Consider the following 25064-nt stretch of genomic DNA (forward strand, 5'->3'; position numbering starts at 1 on the left):
GAAGAGGAGGGTCCAAGACCCCCAGGAAATTCTTAATTTTCTTGGGGCGACCTCAAGTTGGGGACCAAGTCCTGCAGGCAACATTTGTTCATCCACATCTAGGGATAAACCTCTCTCCCAACTCAAGACTTCTTTTACTTCACAAGTTTAAAACAGGAACGAGGCCACACACACCCCCTTTTTCCCTCTCCCTGACAAGAAAAGGCTCAGGTATGGACAACGACATTCCAATCCCTCTCCTTTCTTCATTTCTCAAAGTAACGTGTGCAAGTGCGGACGTGTGTCCGAGATTTTGTACACCTGATGCACAGCGCGGCGGAACAGCTGGGCTCCCCCAAACCCGGGTTTCTCGCCCCGCCCCCTTCGTGATTCCCCGAGCTTGCTCCGCCCCCGCCCCGCCCCCGCCCTGCCCCTCAGCCCCGCCCCAGGCTCGCCCCTGCCCACCCCCTCTGCCCCGTTCCGGGCTTGCACCGCCTCCTCAGGCTAGCCCGGCGGGCCAGCGGGAGGCTCGTCCCACCCGGCTTCTCGGGTGTCGCGCCCTCCCGCGCTACCCTGGCGCGTCCCGCCTCCTCCCCGCCCCTCAGCAGCCCTCCCAGCTTGCCCCGCCCCCGCCCGAGCGCTCCTTCCGCCTCTGCGCTCCGAGGCTCCCCCGGCTCCAGCAGCCGGCTGTCTCGTCTCCATGGCGACGCTGTGTCTCCGGCTCCCCGCACCGAACTTCGCGCGACCCGCGAGCTGGGCTGGCCTTCGGTGTCTGCCCTGCGGACCGGCGGTGTGAGAGGACCACGAGCGGGTAAGAGGCACTGCGGCGACGGAGGGTCGCCCTCTCCCCAGTTTGCGTGCGGACAGACACAGCCCTGGCCTCCGACTCCCCCAGGCCGTGCGCCTGAACGCGCAAACTTCTCTGCCCTCTCCAGGTTCGCGCTCCGGAGGTCCACGGCTGCCGAGGCGGCGCGCGAAAAGGTAGGCTCGGCGCCGCTGCTGGTGCACCTGGGACTTGGCTTCCTCCTTTGGCTGTAGTCAGGCAGTCGGGAAGGGGTGTAGTCTTTGTGTGTACATAGGTGTGAGTGGTAACTGGGCGGTTCTGACCACCATTCTCGGACCAGCCAATTCGCGTGCGCAAACTGCTCGCCCCCACCCCCCGAACAGTGAAAATAGCCTTGTTGCATCTCAGAGTTTCCAGCTACTTCGCTCCATCCTTACCCACCAAGCCCCCACCTCCTTTTTTAAAAAACAACTTTTTTCCCCTTTTATCTGTTTTTTTCTTCTTACATTTTTGGGGAAACAGCTTAATGACCAGTAGGAGCCAGCATTCACTGACTGTAAAGATGTCATTACTTGCTAGACTTAACTTGCACGACCATAAATAAAAAATTCTTGTGGAATTTAGGTAAATCATTGAACCTCCCCGGGCCGTGCTTTTATATTATGTAAAATGAGGGGCTAACAGTGGATCAGTCACTTCCAAGGTCCTGTCTTCAGCCTTCTGTGAGGTGACGAAATTGACTTGAGATTTCCAAAATCAAGATGTGTGGCCTTTGATTACTCAAACTACTCTGCGCTGCGCTGCTGTGGCACTTAAATTAACACAGGGCAAAATTATAAATTTATCATTTTCCTTCCCAGAGGGCATAGGTGAATTGGGCCAGTTTGTTTTTATTTACCCCAAGAGACCCCTGGAAGTGGCTTTTTAAAAATAAACCTGAAAAAGGCACTAAAAATGTCTTTTGAATTGTTTCCTTCTAATTATAATTGTAGTAAAAGATAGCTGCTGTTATTTATTATTAGATATTTATATTAATCTTCACAATAACCATGAAGTGGGTAGTATTTTGTCCTCATTTTACGGTTGAGGAAAGTGAAAAATAGATTAAGGAACTGGCTCGAGTTCACAATAATTTGCTGAGATTTGGACGTAGATAGTCTGGCTCTGGAGTCTGGGCTTCCAGCTCTACATTATACTGTAAAGGAAATATATAAAATTTATATGTCATCACTTTTATTTGTTTATTTTTACAGATTTTATTTATTATTTGATAGAGAGGGAACACAAGCAGGGGAGTAGGAGAGGGAGAAGCAGGCTTCCTGCTGAGCAGAGAGCCTGATACGGGCCTCCATCCCAGGACTCTTAGCCTAAGGCAGATACTTAACGACTGAGGTACCCAGGTGCCCCATGTCATCACTTTTATATAAGAATGAAAATGGTAGAGGATCATTGAAACCATTTTTATACACATTTGAGACTATGCAATGAAGATTGCCCCCGAATCCTATTGTGTCCACAGTTGGCTCCCCTAGGATGGAGGACGGTGCTTAATCAGCTCTCTCATCAAAGTTGCAGGACCTCAGCGTGTGGCTATTTCTTAATTCATTCTTTGCCTATTAGAATACTAGGTGACTTTTAAAAACAAATAGCCCAAAAGGATAAAATAATTGCAGTAATGGGATAGAGGAACATGTACGTATCTTCCAGTATTCCAAGAGAAACCTAAAATGAAAATTTTGTGAAATCTGAATTTTGAATGCTCTAATTCATTTTATGAAAGGTTTTTTTGAAACCTAGAAAATCTAAGTAAAACCTGTGTGGCCTATTGACTACTGGTTAGTGAACATTTACCTAGAGGAGTAAGGGAATGAGATGTTTTCTGTTCTTTTTTAAGGACTAAGTCCTTATAATCTGGTGTGTATATCTTAAATTGAAACCATCACAGCCATCTATGTCTAGGAGCTACCATACTGGATAGCAAAGATCTAGTTTAATACTTTATTTTGCTTTCTTGCTTTCTTCCTTCCTATTCAACAAATATGTTTTGAGCACCAATTTATGTGGTATGTGGGTTTTTCTGTTCTTTGCGGCCAAAAACAAAAAACAAAAAAACCTAGCTGAACTAATTGGGCTTTGACTGGTGTTTTTATTGAGTCAATTTTTCCAAAACGCTACAACTATATCACATAAAAGTCGTGTTTTGTACCATGTGTAGAAAATCTGTCGGCAATGAGAGAAGCATGAGGTCCACCTGCAGGGAGAAGCTGAGATGAACAGGGAAAACCCCCATGCTCCTCCTTGAACACATCTGTATTCACTGTTCTAACTTGCGCACAACTTGGGTATTGAACTCTTGGATTCTGTGAGCCAACCCTTTTCTTCTTTTGCCTGAGCTAACTTGAGTACGGTTTCTGTAACTTGCAACCAAGAGTCCAGACTAACATAGCAAAGAAGTCAAGAACTAATCCTTTTCTTTTAGAAATGAGTCCATGATTGGGGCACCTGGTGGCTAAGTGGGTTAAATGTCTGCCTTCCACCCAGGTCATGATCCCGGGGTCCTGGAATCGAACTCCACGTTGGGATCCCTGCTCAGAGGCGAGAGTCTGCTTCTCCTTCTCTTTCTGCCCTTCTGCACCCCGCCTCCACTTGTACTCTCTTTTGCTCTCTCTCAAATAAACAAATAAAATCTTCCAAAAAAATGAGCCCATAATGACCCCTACCCCGACCCCCAAAGTACATTTTAATTTACAAAATAAACAATATTTTTAAGCACATATAATCACATAATTACACCTTTATAAATCACTTTGTCATGTACATTTTTAATATTTAATGGTATACATTTATCTTCTGATGAATACTACCCATTTTTCTATATTAGTCATTCAGAATTTTTTTCGTAATAAAAATAAATCTATACCTGCTTTTCCCCAACTCTCTTCTCAGAATCATCCCTCCCAATTCTGTGGGGCTTTCTTTTTGATTATAAGAGTATTCTCAGCCAATTAAATTACTTATATCATTCCAGTGGTTTTATTCATTTAGTCAATATCTGAGTGCCTTTGAAATGATATGAGACCCATACTCATGAATAAGAACCAGTCTGTGCTCTCCAGAAACTTCTATCCTGGTGATATAATCATTCCACCACTCTGTAGTTATCTGTCTACATATTGCTTATGGGCATGTCCTTGACTGATTCTTTTACTCCACTTGCTTCTTAAATGTTGGTGTTTCCCAGGATTCTCTCCTGGGCCTTGTCTTATTCTACATGGGCCATGCCATCCATTCACATTTTTTTCACAGCTATCCCACACATCATCTTTTCTCTTGAGTTCTAACTCTCTGTAATAGAACTGGACAACATTTGATTTCAGATGACTTACAGACATCTCCCATCCAGAATTTCCCCAAAACATACTCATTATCCACCCCCTCAAGAATGTTCCTCCCCTGGTGCCCTCATCCTAGTCATCCACATGAGAACCATCAACTTCTTTTCTTCTCCCCGACTTCTATGTCCAGTGATCCTCAGTTTTACCTCTCTTTTGGTTCCAAAAGTACCTTCCTGGCTTTGTACACCACTTTTTCCCGGACTAGGGTTTGGCAAATTTTTTCCATAAAGGCCAGATAACATGTATTTTAGGCTTTGTAGGTCATACAGTCTTTTGTAACTAACCATTCGACTCTGCCACTGTAGCCTGAAAGCTGCCCTTGACAATGTACAAACATTGTCTGTATTCCAACAAAATTTCATTTATAAAAGTAGGCAATGAGGGCTCCTGGTTAGCTCAGTTGGTTAAATGTCTGCCTTTGGCCTCAGGGCATGATCTCAGAGTCCTTGGGACTGAGCCCCACAGAGGCTATGTTTGCAAGCTACCCTGCTCAGCTGTGGTGGTGGGGGTGGGGGCTGCTTCCCCTCTCTCTCTCTGCCTGTGGTTCTGCCTGCTTGTACTCTCTCTCTGTCAAATAAACAAATAAAATCTTTTTTTAAAAATGTAGGCAATGAGTCATATTTGGCTTATGAGCTTTAATTTTCCAGTCCCTGCTCTGGACTATTTCATTGGCCTTGTAACTGGTTTCCCCACCTCCCATTCTCTCTCAGGTTTACCCTCCACAGACTTTCTTTTCTAAGATAGATGTAATCATATGATTGGCTTCTTCAGAGCCTTGGTTTGCTTTCCATTGACTACTGGCTAAAACCCCACATCCCTTACACATGATAATTAATGACTTTCCAGGTTTGCTCCCACATATATATCTGACTCCATCTATTTTCTAAGACACTGCTGTTCTTCTCCTCCTGTTGACTGCCTACTTGGCTAAATAAATAATACCTCCATTATGAAGCCTGACTCTTGCTTCCCATAGCAGGTAGAATAATATCATATTCTAGGGATACTTGTAGAAATCATACCTGTGGGAATACAGCAAACCTGGAGGATAGTCCTCAGAACTGTATTCTAGTACTGCAGAGTTGTTCAGGGACAGCTCTATTAACTAGACTCTCTCTTCCTTTGTCTTTCCAGTTCTGTTTCCTTGGGCATCCCCAGTTCATGAGCTCAAAAGAAAGGATTTGACGGATCCTGTTTGGGCAGTATGGAAAATTATATTAGAGGGAAGCATTTAGTACAGTACTTTGGAGCTTGGTCTATCCTCTATATGGAAAGTTAATACTTGTTTCCCCTATAAAATTCTGAGTTTCTTTTGTATCCCCAGAGATTATCAAAGACATTATCTGTGCTGAGGTACATGGTAGGTGCTCATCAAATATTTGTTGTAAGTAGATATTAAATTTCGGGACATGAAATAGACATGGAAATCAGGAACTGTCATAATTGTGTTGTTCCTATTACCACTGGGACTGTTGAAATCCATCAGAAGAGTCTGTCATGTCCAAAAACCAGCAGGTATACTTGGTAGAGACTCCAAAGGCTGATTAAATGGATATTGTGATGTTAACATTAACCATATACAATAATAATGAATATACAAGGTGTGCATCTCTATCCCATTCTTTCTGGATACCATGACCCCAGTTTGAATAGGGACCACTGGGTGGAGTAAAGAATTAAAGTAGCACAAGACCAACATACAGCTTGCAAGCCTGTAAGAGATGGATAAACAGAGATAAAAACAGTGTTGCAAATTTTAAATGGTATTTTTTTTAATAGATAATAAATGTATTTTGTTCAAATATCAAGAGATACAAATGGACATAAAGTAAAAAAACTCCCGCCTGCCCCAGTCCTGCAGCCATCCCTTTTTCCTACTCAGAGTCAACTATTATGTTTCTTTCCTGAAAGCATTTCCTTTCTGAGATAGTTTTTGCATACTGATAGTTATTTGAAAAATACATATTACTTATACAACGGTTAGACCTCATTCTGCTCAGCTTATCAGTCACTGCTTTAACTCTGCCTTTGTTCTCAATTACTCTGTTTTTTCCCTGCAGCCAATGATCTTTTTAAGCAAGTATCATTACTTTGGAGCTGATGTGGTTTTTTAATTAATTAATTAAAAGTCTTCAGAGGTAGTCTGCTTGTCTCAATCACAGTAAAACCTTCTTTTTGGTTCCCTAAGCAGTCTTAACCAGCCCCCTAGGACATCTTGCTAGCTTTTCCTTTAGATAAAACATACGTTGTTTCTACAGCATCCCTCCTATATGCCAGGTGCTATGCTAAACACTTTACCAGATCATCCTATTTAATTCTTACAATGATCCAGTGAAGATGGCACTATTGTGATTCCTTTTTACAGATGGAGGAACTTAAGCCTGAAGAAGTTAAGTAACCTACTGAAATTAACATGGGAAGTGGTAGAACTGGGCCATGAATCTAGTCTCTTTCACTAAAGAGCCCCAACTCTCAAGTGTCACTCTGTACTGCCCCCCCCCCATAGAATTCAGTTTTATGGAAGGAGATTAAATGGACATTTCCTAGGTAATGATACATCCAGACCTAGCAGAGCTTGAGTTTCCAATAAGGGCTGGGATCTGCCCATCCTAGGTTTTTCTTTTACCCGGTGAAAATGAGAGAATTATATGCACTGACGTTTCATCCAGGTAAAAGGTAGAATGTAGCAATTCATAAAGATCCTAGAGCTAGAAAGGAGAGAATATAAATATAAAGAGGATGTCCACTCAGACATATGGGTTACCATAGGATTGTGGAAATCTAGGAAGCACCTCTCACGACAGGTCATCTTGGATTTCTTTTGTTAGGGCCTTGATTGTTTCAGCCTTTGAGCTCTACTGCCCTAGAGAAGCATTTATCCTGGAGTATGGTCTTCTGCAACTTTTTTTTTTTTTTTAAGATTTTTTGTATTTATTTAGAGGGAAAGTGGGCTCCTTTGAGTCCCTGGGGTGGGGCTGCAGTGGAGGTTGGGGAGCAGAGCAGGAGGAGAGGGAAAATATCAAAGCAGATTCCCTGCTGAATGCTGAGCTGGCCACCACTGGGCTCCACATCAGGCAACCCTGAGATCATGACCTGAGCCAAAATCAAGAGTGCCTGAGCCACCCAGGCACCCCTGGTCTTCTGCAACTTTTTTCTAAAAAGATACCTTACTTTTATGATGGACTTTAGCTCTCTCTGTATTTCTCAGAGGGATAATCAGATTAATAACATATATAATGTCTGGCTTGATCAGAATTTCCCAGAAAACAAAGCCTGGGGCAAAAATTCATGTACCCATGCTTTATTCCAGAGTGCAAATCTGTACAAGGGAGACAGATTTAAAAAGAGAAAAACTTAATACAAAATAGGAGCTTCTCTTTTATTGTCCACAGTTTTGGCCCTGAATTTTGTATTCCAGAAATCCCTAGTATGTACTATTATCACCAATTTTTTAAGTCTTGCTTGGGATGTGGGGACAGCAAGTGTTGGTGAAGGAGAGGGCAAGTAAATTGTTATTTATGAAAAATTTAAGTGTGGTCTCTCTCATACTTAAAACAAAAACCACTAAAAGTTGATTTTTGTCTTTACAATTAAAATTAAATTTACCCAAATATGTAAAGGGCTAATTATAGGAAAATCTATTTAGGGTAACCTAAGAAAGGCAAACATTCATAAAGAAAATATTGTAATTTATAAGTATTAATAAATACATAGGGGAACTTATAAGGTAAGAATTGCTTTTTTTTTTTTTAAGAATTGCATTTTAAAATGTGTCTTTGGGGGGTGCCTGGGTGGTTCAGTCATTAAGCATCTGCCTTCCGCTCAGGTCTTGATCCCAGAGTCCTGGGATTGAGCCCCACATAGGACTCCCTGCCCAGCAGGAAGCCAGCTTCCCTCTCCTACTCCCCCTGCTTATGTTTCAGCTCTCGCTGTGTTTCTCTCTGTCAAATAAGTAAAATCTTAAAATAAAATAAAATGTATCTTTGGATAAAATAAAAAACATTTCTAACTGTATTTATTGAAATAAAAATATTTTATTTAAAATATCTCATCTTGAAATACCATGAAAAAATTTCTTGTTCTGGCTTAAATACACTGTTTTTCATAACACAGATGAACTGGAATGTGGCAGTTTGATTTATGTTGTTTTATTTTGTTGAAGTGGGGGAGAAAAGTGGTGTTAGAAGGATGAGCCAAAATGAGTTTATGATTTCTGGGGTCAGCTCAATAGGAAAGGGAGGGGAATCCTTAACCTGCTGTTGATTGTATTTGGATCTGGATCTAGAGTCCAAATTATGTAAAACCAAAACAGAAGCGGAGAATTAGAGGCTTATTTAATACATCACTTTTCTAACATGCAAAATCATTCCTATAGCTCTTTTTACATAAGCTCTGATATGAAATGGGGAGAAGGGGAAGGGCTACTTTCTCTAGACTTGTTTTTTTTTTTCCAAACCAATTTCATAATCCAAAAGAATGAGGTTTTAGAGTTAGGATGGAAGTGATACTACTATATAAAAAATCAAAATATTTAATATCCTTCCGACAGACTACTGCATTGTTTTATTTACAGTCTAAATTTATATAGTATTTAAAGACTTAGGAAGTTGGGGTTTTTTTTGCTAGAATTATCTAGACAAGACAGATGCTGTAAGTTAAGACTATATAAATTATTTTTAGGATGTTTTAAATCTCTTTTACTACCAATTTACATAGTTTCTAAAAAATTGGCTTTAGTATAAAATTATATTTTAGCCTAGATAAAGAAATGTTTATTTAAAGGCTATGCATAAATTATTTCAAATACCTCAAACTAAAATAATAATGCTAGTTTTTATTTTTGCTTCTATTTTAGGTACAAAAATATAAACAGAACGGCAGATTGCTAGTGTTTGACTCAACGGGTAAATGATTCATTACTTAAAAAGAGCATGTTTCATCACCATTTGGTCCTAAATATTAAGAAGATAGTCTGCTGGAGTGACTGAATGTAGTTGAAGTCTTAGTAGTTAAATCCTTTATTATGTTGCTTGTCATTTTAAAAAACACTGAAATGAATTTGCGGATCAGGAATTTCTGTTAGGAACATCATGACAGATGAAATACTGAGTTGGTTTTCTTCTCTTTCAGGAAAAGTGATGATTGAACCAAATGAAGCAATGTCAGAGTAAGAAGATGTCTCTGGTTGTGCAGCTGATCTATCACATGTCTTTTAAGCAATTAGAACTAGATAATGCAATCATTTGTCATCCAATTAAATTTGAAAGGCCAGAAATGCATGGATTAACACTTTAGCTTTTGCTTCAGTGAAAGCAATTGTTACTTAGATAAAAGAACATTTAAAATGAAAAATGAATTTTGATAAAAATTTAGAGGTATAGATAATTTCTACTTTTTAAATGCTGAAATACCAAGTAGTCTGTATTTTACTTATATTACTTTCATTGTTCATTCCTATTTTCTTTTGATACTTGCTCATTTCTTTCAGAATTTCCCTTTAAATGAATATTTACTTTAAAATTAAAGATTCTTTATTTACTATGAGATGAATCGTTACTACTAAATAAGGGAAACTGATCACCCCAATTAGTTGAAGGGGCTAGTGTTAAAAAGAATCATAGTCAAGTTTCAGTATAGTAGCTAAATATTAAGTACCTGCTTTGTTCAAGGCACTAATTCTGATAATTCATCAAAACCCTTCCTGATATGATCATCTCCTACCTCCTGAGGAAAAAATTCTATTAATTCCATGAAAAATTATACTTTGAAAGTTGATCATAAAACACATTCATAGAGATCAATTATTGACAGATTGGTAGAATGGTGCCAAACTGATACTATTTTGGTTTATTCTGAATAAAATTGACTGGGAAACTTTTCACATTATGCAATATACATTTTAATTTTCATGCTGTCAAAGCTAAAAATTAAAATTAGAGTCACCTTGGCCTTTGTTGTAAATTATATTTAATTACATATTTTTGTATTAAAGAGAATGTATAACAGATCAAAGACAGAGAACCTATGTTTATTACAGATTATTATAGATAACCAGAAAAAATAAATGCCCCATTAAGTATATTAATCTATATGTGAATATGTATATCCAATTACATGGTTGAAAAATATTTAAATTTTAAAAATGTAAGAAAATTTTAGTAGTCTTTGAAGGAAGTATGATATAATTTTCAATAATAATAGGTCATTAATGAAAATATATTACTCTTGTGTCTGTGAATACTGATGTTCATAGACGGTGATAAGCAGTGCTGGAACTAAAGCAAGGGGAAATCCACATCCTGAGTTAAACCCCAGGGATAAATCAAATGTAGCCTGGGCCAAAATAGAAAAGCAGAGTGATTACTTGTTCTCTTGATCTCATTAATAATTGCATCTGCTTATCAAATTAATTTGTACAAGGACAAAAATCATCTTCCCTTCAGTTCACTTGCAGAGAATATTTTGGGTTTGGTTTGATTGTTGTTTGGAGGGAGGAGGAGGAATGGTTAGTGTAGCCAGTAAGTTTCACAGGTGTGTGACTTTGTCACCTGGGTACTTAGCCAGAGTTCAAAGTAAACAGGGCCAGGCCTGGGAAAAAAATGATCAAGTAGGAAAATAGAAAATCAGGGAGGATCTTTGCTTGAAGAGCAGTGTGACCTGGAAAGTTGATGCATTTTCTCAGTATAGCTTTCATTCCACTCTCCACCTCCTCTGGCGGCACCTCCTCCTATGTCCTCCCCAACCCCCCCACCTTCTTTGTCAAGTGAAGCAGTGGCGGCAGATTTGCCTTAATCTTCTGACAACTACTTTATTCTACTCTGAGGCATAAGGAGTGTATGGACTTATAAACAAAGGGTTTCAAATTTTTGTGCTGCAAAGCCCACATTTATTATTTCCTCTTTTCCCATGGATCCCATGTGTGAAAGAGTTTGTCTACCCAACAAATTGCATGTAATTAACAATTTTCAGCAATAAAAGTAAAATATATCTTTAATGCTTAGATGAAGTTTTATAGATCTTGGACCCTTGATCTGTTGGGTTTGGGGTCAAGCTTTCAAGCATACTTAAAGATGTAGGGGTGGGGAATGCCTGAAGTAAATCCACAGCATTCAATTGAAAAAATGTATCTATAGGTTTTCCATAATCGTATGTTTTATCTCTTCTAAGATGAATGACAAGTCTGTTTTTTTATTTCTATTTTTATACTTTAAGTAAATGCCTCTTTGGACGTAGACCAGGATTGGCAAGCAAACTTTGTACCTTACCAACACAAGTCTCTCTAAATGTAGCTAGGATATTCTCAGAAAAGTAAGTTTTAATCAATTTCAGTTTTAAGCCTATGTTTGACAAGTTTAAATGATTTTTAAGACAAAGTTTGAAATCTAAACTTACTGAAAAAATCATCCCAATAGAAATTTGGGGCCATTTCATAAATATGCCTAAAACTCTTAACAGATTTTTAGGAAGAGTCCAAAATCTAGGTCATCTATGTTCTAACATAAATATGTTTCAGTAGGATATTTAACTTGACTGACTCTTTAACCTAAGTAGAAACTAAAATAAACATCTTCCATTTCCAAAGGATATTATATAAAGTAAAAATTTGAATCTTTCCTTAACTGTAACTATTTGAATTAAAGAAAACAAATCTTTTAGAGTATACCAGTTCAGGTATCTATTTTTCTTAAAAGCTAGAAGCATTACCATAAATAATGTCACTTTCTCAAATGGAAGTCAAAAGATTGTAGTTGAAGAGGAGGTTGGACCTCGGGCCTTTGATTCTTTAAAACTAGATATGAGAAAGACTACAGAAAGTGAGCAGAAAAGGAATTCGTATTTTAGTGTTAAAATGATTTTGTTGATTCTCATATGTATTTTTATGACATGTTCACTACTTCCAAATAGTAATATCCCATTTAATATTGGGCATTGGTTTCCTCCATGTTGTATCATTAAGGTTTATGAGAGGCATTTCTAATTATTTAAATACTCAAAACTAGAGCAGATAAATTCCCTTTTAGGGATATAATTAGTGAATATCTAAGTACCATATCTCATAGACTCTAAGCACACATATTTTCTTCATATTTTAACATCTCTTACAATTGATGGCATCTTACACTTAAACTTCTTTCTTAAATAACAGTATATCTTAAAATAAATACATGGTATCTTGGATTCAACTAAACATTAATTTGTTGGGGGGAGACAGCAAAGTTATTTTATTTAGATTAGATGTTAGAGCATATAAATTCTAGTAATCACTTGTGGCAAACTGTAACATAACAGGAATCTCACTAGAAATTAAATACTTAACTGATTTCTCAACTTTTTAGATGTAGAGTTTCATCTTGGATGCTTTTTTTTTTTTTTCCCTCCACAATTAGAAAATCGAGGAGGGCAGAGGCCGAACAAATGTAAATCAACTTTGCATTTTTCATACTAGAGAGGGGTTTTGCTTTAGGTGTATATAGTGAGGAAATGAGATTCCGTTCCCTCCCGTGATAGGCTGTTCAGCCTGTTGGCTAAGTCACTGTACAAGATCACTGACTTAACTGTACTCATGTTCTGGATTCATATGTCAGTCAGAAGAAGAGCCACCATAACTGGGGCAAGAAAAATGCTTCACATCTTTTTATGTCTTGACATGCAAAGTAGAAGTTGAATTTTTTTTTTTTAATTTGGTGAAGGAGACATATTAAAAGAATCTTAAAAACAGAAAAGAGACTTGGGATTATTTTTCCAGGGGCAGGAGTATCTTTCTCTGTAAACAGAGTGTGCCACACAAAAATCCTCTGTCTTAATGCATTATTAGTGACATAAAGTTTCAGGCTTAAAGGCTAAAAGAGAAAATTAACTCACCTTTATTTTGGCTGCTTAATGAAAAAGCAGGCTACTTTATGTCATGACCAAGGTTTGATATTAGTGTTGGACTCTCAATAAGTGTAGCATTTAGCAATGGTGAGAACTGGTTTATAAATCTATAAAAACCTCAAGACTAGTATTCCTAGTTTTATTCCAACATATTATAATGATGTGCCAAAGACATTCATGTAATTGATTGTTTGTATGCTCTATGTTAAAGAACCCTGAGAAGATTTTAAGGATCATTACATAATAACGACAAATGCTAAGTAGAAATGGAATTTTAATCATCAGTAAAAATTATTTTTAATACTTTTCCACAAAAAAGATATTACATTTTAGCTATCCAGTTTATTGTTGATATATTTTGTGTTTATATTAAGTGTGTATGTATGAATGCGTGTGAAGGTTTAAATAGAACTGTGATCTAGGAAAGTATTTTTTCACTATTTACGTTAACATTTAGGAAGGAAGTCTCTTCAAAAAATATTGAAAATACAGCTCCTTTAAAGAACACTGAAAATAGAGCATCTTCAAAGAGTATTGAAAATAAAGACACAGAAATGAACCTACAGTCTAAGCTATGGTCATCTTCCTGTTTAAAGGAAAGCACAGGTGATAACATTTGTTTTGTGTGAGTAAATGTAGCTTTTTATTGAGGCCTCCTCCATGACCTTTGGGATATTGATATTCTATAGGTCTGGAGCAGGTCATAGGAACCAGTAATTTTTGGAATTCATGTACCACATGATTCTGATATGCAGTTGGGTGTGGAATCCATGGTATACATTATAAAAAATGATAATGAGGTATTAAATTTTCAAATGAACTAAAACACTTGTGAAAGCATTAAGTTCCATTCATCCAACATGGTTTATTGAGTCCCAGGACTGTTTTAGAAGCTGTGGATACAATAGTTCACAATAGGCAAGGTCCTTGCCTTTATGAAGTTCACATTCTAGTGGGAGGTAGTCAACGATTAAAAATAAATAATAATAAAAAATAAGACAATGACACATTGTGGTAGGTGCTATAATATAAATAAATGGCACCTGGGGGAGGACTATCTTAACTCTAGGGATCCGGAAATTTCCCTTGATGCTCAGCATTTGTGAACTGAAGGAGACCCTGTTATGTCACATAAAGTCCTTAATTCCTTATTAAGACCTTCCCCTGATGACATCAGTTTGATGAGTCTGTGAGCAGGCTCGGTACCCACCAGAAGATCAGGGAGGCTGTGAGCTGAATGGAGACTGTAAATGAAACAGAAGCAGGTAGATGTCCTGAAGAGCCTAGCCATTCTAGGAAGGACCGGTGACCCTTTCCAGGGTAGCATTTTTTGGTTTAGTCAGGAGTTTGCTTTAGAGTGGGGAATTTTTATCAGTTTTTTCTTTCCTCCTTTCTTTTTCTTTTTCTTTCTTTTCTTTTCCTTTTTTTTTTTTTTTTTTTTTTTTGGCCTGCACTTTCTTAACATTGTCCTCTCTCAAGCTCTCCTAGATTTCTTCATTTTCTTTCTAACAAGTGTCTCTACATGATTTGGAGTAGCCAATGGCCAAACTCCCATGTCACAAGACTTGCGTACACTCAAAATCTTACATGAAAGCAAGGTATCATGCAAGTTCTGTTTGAAACTGAAAGACATCGGGAGAGCCAGAGGAATTGACAAGCTCACTGAGTAGTCTTTCCCAAAGAGAGAACTTTAGGAAACACATGCACATTTTTTTCCTATTGATTCGTTTAATGGAACTATATATCCATATGTGTCAGGAAAAGGTAAGACACGGTTAGGAATATGAACTCTAGCCAAACCGACTCCCAGATCTGCCACTTAATTAGTATGTGAAATCAGGTACGTTATTTAACCGCTCTGTCCCTCAGTTTCATCTGTGAACAGAGTGACAATAGTATATTCCTCATTGAGATGCTGAGAGAATTAAATGAGTTGATTTATGTAATGTTCAGAAGAGTAATGGTATATAATGTTTGTTAGGATTATTGTATGTTATTTTTATTCATACATGTATCAGTTTCATGGATGGTAATATTATGACCTGATAAAATCTGTATGTTAAAGTAGATTCAAGGAAAAATATTGAGTAAATAGTTTAGGTGATACTCATATGGCAAAGTGAATGAAGATAGTGTAAGAATTATACTATTGGAAAATGTTCTAATAGATGGTATCATGGAGATTTTACTTTTTTTTTTTTAAGGATTTTATTTATTTATTTGACAGAGATCACAAGTAGGCAGAAAGACAGGCGGGGTTGGGGGGGGGAAGCAGGCTCCCTGCTGAGCAGAGAGCCCGATGCGGGCTCGATCCCAGGACCCTGAGATCATGACCAGAGCCGAAGGCAGAGACTTAAACCCACTGAGCCACCCAGGCGCCCTGAGATTCTACTTCTTAAATATTTCTCTAAGTTCCCCCTCCTCTCCATCCCTATTTTACCACTGCCCTATCATTAATCATCTCTCTCACCTGGACTTTTTTAAAAGTCCAGACCTCTGGACCTCTGACTTCTGACTTCTCTGACCTCTGACTTCTTGCTTTTTTTTTGGTCTCCCCTCAACTATACTTTCCACCCTGCTAGCCAAGTGTTCCTTCAGAAATGCAGAATTAGGGGCGCCTTGGTGGCTCAGTGGGTTAAGCCTCTGTCTTTCGCTCAGGTCATGATCTCAGGGTCCTGGGATCGAGCCCCGCATCAGGCTCCCTGCTTGGCAGGGAGCCTGCTTCCCCCCCTCTCTCTGCCTCTCTGCCTACTTGTGGTCTCTTTCCGTCAAATAAATAAATAAAATCTTAAAAAAAAATTGCAGAATTGGGGGCACCTGGGTGGCTCATTGTTAAGCATCTGCCTTCACCTCAGGTCATGATCCGGAGATCCTGGGATCAAGCCCCACATCGGGCTCCTTGCTCGGCAGGAAGCCTGCTTCTTCCTCTTCCACTCCTCCTGCCTGTTGTTCCCTCTCTCTCTCTCGCTGTATCTCTCTGTCAAATAAGTAAATAAAACCTATTTAAAAATAGAAAAAAATACTTTAATAAAAAGAAGAAATGTGGAATTGATCATACTTGTTTTCCTACTCAAAATCCTTTATTAGTAACCCCTTTATTCTTAGAATATGGTCCTAACTCCAAGGCTCCTGGTCCACAAAACCCCATGATCTACCTACCTTTCCAGACACATCTGTCACCATTGCAGTTTCAACCTTGACCCCTAAGCAGCGTCAAAGTGCTTTGTCAATGCCACACACATTCTTGTTTCTGTGTTGCCTCGTGTTGTCCTCTCCCCTCGGAAAAACTGATCTGCTCAGACTGGACGATTCCTGACCACTCTCCAGAGTGGCATGGGGTCCTCCTTTCTGCTATCATTTACCTAGTACATGTCTGTCACCGTACTTCTATACTGTTTTATAGTTATCCTTTATGTTTCTGACTCCCCAGTTAAGAGTGTGAATGAGTACCTGAGGTCAAGAACTGTTCATTTTTGAGTTCTTGCGACTCTGCCTAGTGTTGAGCACTGGATGGGTAGTCATTGGTGCTTATTTTTATTTTTCGGTATCCAGGTATCTGAGCAGTGACCTGACCTGCCTAAGAATTATTTACTCTTCAGTGTCTCCAGTCTTATTTTACTCTCCAAGGCTTTATTTCATATTTACCTTCCTATGTGAAGGTAATATATTTCTGGAAACATGTTATAACATTATATATTATATATATTATAATGTACATTATACTATATATTATATAATATATAATGGGCATTGTATTATATGCCCATTATAATATATAATAATTTATAAAGTAAATTATATTACATAATATATATAATATATAATACAAATGTATTTCTGGAGATAGAATAGCATTAATTTCTTTTTCTTTGAAATCATTTTTTATAAAGAAATTGTTTTCTGTATATTAAAATTTTAAGCACCAAAAAACACTAAGATTAATTCAGCATTATTGGTTTGGGTTTTTTCCTCATGGCAGTTTTACTGCCTTTTTTGGAGATGGAAATCACATAAGATCATTGTGGTGCCATTTAGTCATGAAAAAAATAAACTACAGGAGACCATATAGTAAACATGTACATTTGTTACATTTTAATTTAGGAGTAACCATTTTAAATTTTTGAACTTTTCAATATTTATTGATTAAATTATGTATATTCTATCTTAGGTCAAGTGGTTAAAGATATAGTCCTTGCAGAGCGGGAGAAAAATAATGAACATTGCCTTCAGGATATTGATGATAAGTTGTCTGAATCAACGGATGGTGATGGTGAAGATGATACCAATGATGAAGATAATGATGAAGACGGTAACCCTAGTAAGGATACTCATGCCCCATTAGAATTAATGGCAGAAGTAAGTTTAACTTGTGCATTGTAATTTAAGAAACTTAAAAATATTAAAATTACTAAATAATGTATAGCCTTGAAGATTTAAAAAATAATAGAGATCCTTGCCCATATACAGATGCTTACCTAGCTTCTCGTCTCTCTTACTACCTTCATGAAGTTAGAGGTGAGAGAATATTCTGGAAGTGGCTTACAGTATTCTGGTAAAGGCAGAAACAGGAATAAAAGTAGTTTTGGCATAAAACTCTGCAAGGACTGCTTTAAGGAATGCTTTCTACACTAACTAGGAACCATGCTAGTTTGGAGGGATATTTAAGAGATAAATCAGAAAGATAAGTCTTTACCATTGAGAACTAACAAATATATATTATGTATATAGTACAATTTTATAAACAATGAAATGTGTGCTAGCATAAGTATTTATGAGGTTCCCTGGGGATGGGGAGGGTTAAATGACTAATTGGGAATAGAAGTAGGAGAAACAGAATAAAGGAAGGATTTTTAGAAGAGACTTGGAGTCTCCTCCTCCTGAAGGAAGAGGGAGGCTTAGGAATTCATCTGGTAGAATGGAGAAGGCATTCCTGGCATAGGAAGCAATATGTACAAAGACACTGAAGCCTGAAATATCATGTGCAAAAGGTGTACATAAACATTTCCTGATAATTCTATGGAGAACAAAACAGTTTTACCCCACTTGTATCACAGTCTAATTAACATTATACAACTTCACGTATATTGTAAGAACTTTATAACTTTATAACACCCCCTTCTTATCCTTTATATTATTGTCATACATTTTACTTCCATGTATATTATAAGCCCTATAATACATTGTTATTATTTTTAGTTTTAGTTGTCAATATTTCTAGTTTTAGTTGTCAATATTTTAAAGTTTTTTTAATTGGAAAATATCTTTTTTGGAACACATTTCTGGTGTTCTCCATAGCTTTCTGTTGATCTGAATTTTCACCTGATATTATTTTCCTTTTACCTGAAAAACTTGCTATAGTATTTTTTTATAATGCAGTTCTTCCAGCAGTGAATACTGTTAGCTTTTGTTTGTCTAAAAAAGTCTTAATTTTATCTTCATTTTTAAAGCATGCATGAGCTAGAGATTTATAAGTTACCAGGTAGTTTTCAGTACAGATGGTCCCTGACTTACAATGGTTCAACTTAGAATTTTTTCACTTTACAATTATGTGAAAATGATGATACGTATTAAAAGTTTTAAATTTGAATTTTCATTTCTTTCTCAGCTAGTGATGTGTGGTGTGATTACTCTCTCATGATGCTGGGCAGCTGCAACTCCCTGCCAGCCAAGCCATCATGAGGATATGTTTACATCCTGATACACTACAATCATTATGTTTTTCACTTTTAGTACAGTATTCAGTAAGTTACATGAAATACTCAATACTTTAGTATAAAATAGGTTTTGATAGATGATTTTGCCCTACTGTAGGCTAATATAAGTGGTCTGAGCATGTTTAAGGTAGGCTAAGCTAAGCTATAATGTTTTGTGGACAAAGTGTATTAAATGCATTTTTTTTTAAAGATTTCATTTACTCATTTGACAGTGAGACACAGCAAGAGAAGGAACACAGCAGGGGAAGTGGGAGAGCGAGACACAGGCCCCCCACAGGGACCCCCCTCTCCCCCCGATGCGGGGCTCGATCCCAGGACCCTGGGATCATGATCTGAGCTAAAGGCAGACACTTAATGACTGAGCCACCCAGGTGCACCTTAAATGCATTTTCAACTTATTTCAATTTATGAGCGTTTATTGGGCTATAACCCCATTGTAAATTGAGGAAGATCTGTACTTTGAAAGACTGCTTCATTGTCAAACAGTTTGTGTCATTTCAGACAAGATGTCTGCTGTTACTACTTTTGTCCAACTGTATATGTCTTTTTCTCAGACTTTAATAAATTTTTTTTCTTTTGTATTGTTATTTTTGGCAATTTATGATGTACCTTGATGTGGTATTCTTCATGTTGTTTCTGTTCATTGAGATCCTTGTATCAATGAGTTTATAGTTTACAACAGATTTGGAAAATGTTCAGTTATTAAGTCTTCAGATAATTTTTTTGAACTCTTCTCTCCCTTTCTTCTTCTGAGCTACAAGTTACATGTATGTTAGATCACCCAGTGTTGCCCCAAAGGTCACTGATGTCACTTTTTTGTTTGTTTTCTCTATATATTTCATTTTAGAAATTTCTCTAAATTTCTTTAGAAAGTTCCAATCTTTTCTTTGTAGTTATAATCTGCCATTTAATCCCAACCTCCCACCCTTTCTCTCTCCCTCTCTTTTTCTCTCTCCGTGTGTGTATATAAAATGCACATATTTTATCATCTCTACAAGTTTTATTTAAATATTTTATATCTATTTTCATCATGTTCATATTTACTTTTGAGTATATGACATATTTGTAATGACATATATCATTACATATATCATTTTTGTAATTTTTAATCCTGGGTGAGTTTCTATCAATTAAGTTTTCTCCAGTATATGGGTCATATTTTTCTGCATCTTTGCATGCCTGGTAATTTTTTACTGAACCCTAGACATTATAAATTTTATGCTCTTTGATATAAGTTTTGTTGTTTTCCTTCAAATAGTTTTGGATTTTTGAACTGGGACATAGTTGAGTTTCTTGGAATCAGGTTTCTTTTAGAATCTTGCTTTTTATGCTTTGTTGGGAGGGTTCAGAGCAGCCTTTACATTATAGGGAGACTACTAAGGCAATGCCCTAATGAGGACTCTGCCCATTGATCTGTGTATTAAAATGACCTTCCATTCTGGCTGGAGAAATCATGACCTCTGTTCAGCCCTGTGTGAGATCCATTGGTGGTTCTACCTGCTCATCCAACAGTTCTTTTTCTAGCCTCAGATCGTTTCTGCATACTCATATGCAGATGAATTCCAGCCAAAGCCTCAAAAAGATACCTCTGCAGATTGTTGGAGCTGCTTAAAAATATAATATTGGCCTTTCTGAACTTCAGACTGTCTTATTTCAACTCAGATCACTGGTCTCTGGAATGCTGCCTGCCTGTGCTGTTACCTGAAGACAGCCCACAGCTGTAAACTGAGGCAAGAATAGGACCCATCTGTTTCCCTTCTCGCAGATCACTCTCCTGTGACAGCTGCTGCAATTACTGAAAACTCTTGTTTCATATATTTTGTACAATTTTCTGGTTGTTTTAGGAAGGAGAGTAAATCTGGTCTCTGTTAACTTCATCATGGCTAGGTGCATCAATTAGAGTTTTAGCATAAAGAAAAATACTGATGTGCTTGCTTGCTTTTTTTTTTTTTTTAAAGATTTTGTATTTATTTGACAGAAGGGGAGCAGGAACACATAAAGGGGGAACAGCAGAGGGAGAGGGAGAAGCAGCCTCCCTGCTGAGTAGGGAGCCTGATGTGGGGCTCTATCTCAGGACTCTGGGATCATGACCGGAGCCCAAGGCAGTTGATTAACCAACTGGGCCTCCCAGGTGCCCCTGTGCTTCCCTTTTTATATAATTTAACCCAAATGCTAGCCATGGAATCATATAAAGAAATCAGATACATTTGTTATATTTTCCTCCTAGAATAAAGCATATAGAGAGAATAAAGAATAAGGCATAAAGAATAAAGCATATAGAGAGAGTTTTGAAACTTCCTTAATATTATAAGTTGCTTTTAACGAGGGAGAAAAAAGTTGATGCCAGGTATTGGAAAGATTTTACTTAAGCACATTTCCTTTGAATGAACATCTAAATCATTCATGAATCATAGAGCATTCAAATTCTATTTGCCATCACCAAACAACTCTTTGGAGTTGTTCATTTTATTTCTATTTTCTTTTTGACATTTAATTATAAAAGTAATCCATGACTTCATTTCAGATAAATATCCAGACAATATGAGATTGCTTATTGTCATATCTTGGGCTATACCTGTGCTTAAGCTCTTCTGTTTTCAGAATGCATCCCTTTTTAATTTTCTCAACTTAATAATTTTTTATTTTTTTATAAAGATTTATTTATTTGAGAGTGAGAGAGTTGGGGGAGGTGCAGAGGGGGAGACAGACAGAATCTCATGCAGACTCTGCTGACCGTGGAGCCTGACACAGGACTCAGTTTAATGACCCATGAAATCTTGACCTGAGCTGAAATCAAGAGATGGACCCATAACAGACTGAGCCACCCAAGCACCCCTCAGTTTTTTATTTTGAAAAATTTCAAGCCTATAGAAAACTTGAAAGATTAGACACAAATCAAGAAACAAACTGTTAACTATAGAGAATAAACTGAAGATTACAGAGAGGCGGGTGGAGGGGTGTGGGTGAAAGAGATGATGGGGATTAAGGAGTGCACTTGTGATGAGCAGTAGGTGATGTATGAAATTGGTGAATCACTATGTTATATACCTGAAACTAATATAACACTGTATATTATCTATACCAGAATTTTTTTTAAAAAAAGTGGTTAACAACTAAAAACATGAATTTTCGTAGAATCCTGATTGAAAAAAAATCTAGCTATAGAAGCATTTTAAAGACAAACTGGGAATTCTCAATTTAAATGTAATATTTTATTACAGAATTATGGTTAAGTTTCTTAGATGTGGTAAGGATATGATGTTACAGTGAAGCATAAACTTAGGAGACCCATGCTGGAATATTTCAGGGTGAAGTTTTATGGTGTTTGCAACTTACTTTCTAATGTTTCTTTGAAAAATATATATATATGTAGGCTATATCTATACCTTATCTATCAAAAGAGAGAGAGAAAGCAAATGCAGCACAATGTTAAGCAGCACTGAATCTAGGTAAGATGTGTACATATATTCATTGTTACAATCTTTCAATTTTTTTTTGTGATGGTAAGTGTATTCTTTAATCCATAATATTCCATCATATATATATAATATGTTATATATTATTATATATGATATCATATAGTATTATATGATATATTATATTTTATTATTACATTATAATATAATATATTATTATATATATATTCCATTCTTTAGCCATTTTTCTATCAATGAACACTTGGGGCTGCATCTGTAATTTGGCTATTGTAAATAATGCTGCAATAAACATAGGGGTGCATGCATCCCTTTGAATTAGTGTTTTTGTGCTTTGCGGGCAAATACCCAGTAGTGCAATTACTGGATCATAGGGTAGTTCTTTTTTTAACTTTTTGAGGAACCTCTGTACTGTTTTCCAGTGGCAGCACCAGTTTGCATTCCCACCAACAGTGCAGGAGGGTTCCTTTCTCTACATATACTTGCTGTTTCTTGTGTTTTTATTTTATCATTCCAACAGGTGTGAGGTGATATCTTATTATAGTTTTGATTTGCAGTTTGTATCATCAGGGGATGATGAGTGATATTGAGCATCTTTTCATGTATCTCTTGGTCATCTAAAGGTCTCCTTGGGAGAAATGTTTGTTCATGTCCTGCTCATTTTTAATTGGATTATTTGTTTTTGGGGTGTTGAGTTGTGCAAGTTCTTTATAGATTTTGGATACTAACCCTTTATCAGATTTGTCATTTGCATATATCTTCTTCCAATCAGCAGATTACCTTTTAATTTTGTTGATTGCTTCCTTTTCTGCACAGAAGCTTTTTATTTGGATGTAGTCCCAGTAGTTTATTTTTGCTTTTGTTTACCTTTCCTCACGAGACATATCTAGAAAAATGTTGCTATGGCTGATGTTAGAGACATTATTGCTTGTGTTCTGTTCTAGGATTTTTATGGTTTCAGGCCTCATATTTAGGTCTTTAATCTATTTTGAGTTTATTTTTGTGTATGGTGTAAGAAAGTGGTCCAGTTTCATTCTTTTGCATGTTTCTGACCAGTTTTCCCAGTGCCATTTGTTGAAGACTGTCTTTTTCCCGTTGGCTATTCTTTCCCGCTTTGTTGAATATTAATTGACCATATAATTGTGGATTTAGCGCCTGGCTTTGTATTCTATTCTGTTAATCTATTTGTCTATTTTTGTGCCAGTTTCATACTGTTTTGATTTCTATAGCTTTGTAATATAATTTGAAGTCTGGAATTGTGATACCTCCAGCTCTGTTTTTCTTTTTCAAGATTGCTTTGGCTATTTGGGATATTTTGTGGTTCATACAACTTTTTTTTTTTTTTTAAAGATTTTATTTATTTTTTTGACTGAGAGAGATCACAAGTAGGCAGAGAGGCAGGCAGAGAGAGAGAGAGGAGGAAGCAGGCTCCCTGCTGAGCAGAGAGCCCGATGCGGGACTCGATCCCAGGATCCCGAGATCATGACCTGAGCCGAAGGCAGTGGCTTAACCCACTGAGCCACCCAGGCGCCCTCATACAACTTTTAGGATTGTTTGTTCTAGTTCTGTGAAAAGTGTTTTTGATATGTTGATACAGATTGCATTAAATGTGTAGATTGCTTTGGGTAGTATGGACAGTTTAATAGTATTTATTCTTCCAATCCATGACCATGAAATGTCTTTCCACTTCTTTGCATTGTCTTCAATTTCTTTCATCAGTGTTTTGTAGTTTTCAGAGTATATGTCTTTCACCTCTTGGGTTAGGTTTATTGCTATTATCTTATTATTTGGGGTGCAATTATAAAAGGGATTGTTTTCTTAATTTCTCTTTCTATTGCCTCATTGTTAGTGCATAGAAGGGCAACAGATTTCTGCACATTGGTTTTGTATCCTGTGACTTTACTAAATTCATTTATCAGTCCTAGCAGTTTTTTTTTTTTGTGGAGCCTTTTGGGTTTTCTACATCTAGAAATGTCATCTGCGAGTAAAGTTTTACTTTTTCCTTAACTGATTTGGATGCCTTTTATTTCTTTTTGTTGTCTGATTGCTGTGGCTAGGACTTCCAGTACTATGTTGAATAAAAGTGGAAAGAGCTGACATTTTTGTCTTGTTCTTGTCCTTAAGGGAAAAGCTTTCAATTTTCCCCCATTGAGGATGATGTTAGCTGTGGATTTTCATATATAGCCTTTATTATGTTGAGGTATGATCTCTCTAAACCTACTTTGTTTTGGGGGCTTTTATCATGAATGGATGTTATACTTTATCAAATGCTTTTTCTGCATCTATTGAAATGGTCATATAGTTTTTATCCTTTCTCTTTTTGATGTATCACATTGATTTACAAATATTAAACCACTCGTGCATCCTGGGAATAAATCCCACTTGATAGTGGTGATAGCTTTGTTAATGCCTTGTTGGATTTGGTTTGCTAGTATTTTATTAAGGATTTTTGCATCTATGTTCATCAGAGGTATTGGTGCGTGCTCACGCATGTACTCTCTCTCTCTCTCTTTTTTTGTGGTGTCTTTTTCTGGTTTGGATATCAGAGTAATGCTGGCTTCCTAGAGTGAATTTGAAAGTTTTCCTTCTTCTTGTACTTTTTAGAATAGTTTGAGAAGAACAGGTGTTAAGTCTAAATGTTTGGTAGAATTAGCCAGCAAAGCCTCTCATCTTGGATTTTTGTTTGTTTGGAGTTTTTTGATTACTGATTCAATTTCATTGCTGGTACTCAGTCTGTTCAGATTTTCTATTTCTTCCTGCTTCAGTTTTGGTAGGTTATATGTTTCCAGAAATTTATTCATTTCTTCTTGGTTGTCTGATTTGTTGACATAAAATGTTTTATAACATTCATTATAATACTTTGTATTTCTGTGGTATTGGTTGT

The 25064-nt window shown here is 37.1% G+C and overlaps 1 protein-coding gene across 1 annotated transcript in view; it reads left to right on the top strand.

Annotated features, from left to right (window-relative positions):
* Nucleotides 1-212: 212 nt before the first annotated feature.
* Nucleotides 213-25064, top strand: part of ERICH2 (glutamate rich 2) — a 38571-nt gene continuing 13719 nt past the window's right edge. Inside the window, exons 1-7 of the mRNA XM_044244366.1 lie at nucleotides 213-790; nucleotides 915-960; nucleotides 9014-9062; nucleotides 9289-9325; nucleotides 11371-11466; nucleotides 13490-13638; nucleotides 17201-17388. Of these exons, the coding sequence (XP_044100301.1) occupies nucleotides 213-790; nucleotides 915-960; nucleotides 9014-9062; nucleotides 9289-9325; nucleotides 11371-11466; nucleotides 13490-13638; nucleotides 17201-17388 (1143 nt within the window). The remainder of the gene's footprint in view (nucleotides 791-914; nucleotides 961-9013; nucleotides 9063-9288; nucleotides 9326-11370; nucleotides 11467-13489; nucleotides 13639-17200; nucleotides 17389-25064) is intronic.

The sequence above is a fragment of the Neovison vison genome, chromosome 3 (genome assembly GCF_020171115.1).
Source record: "Neovison vison isolate M4711 chromosome 3, ASM_NN_V1, whole genome shotgun sequence".
NCBI lineage: Eukaryota > Metazoa > Chordata > Mammalia > Carnivora > Mustelidae > Neogale > Neogale vison.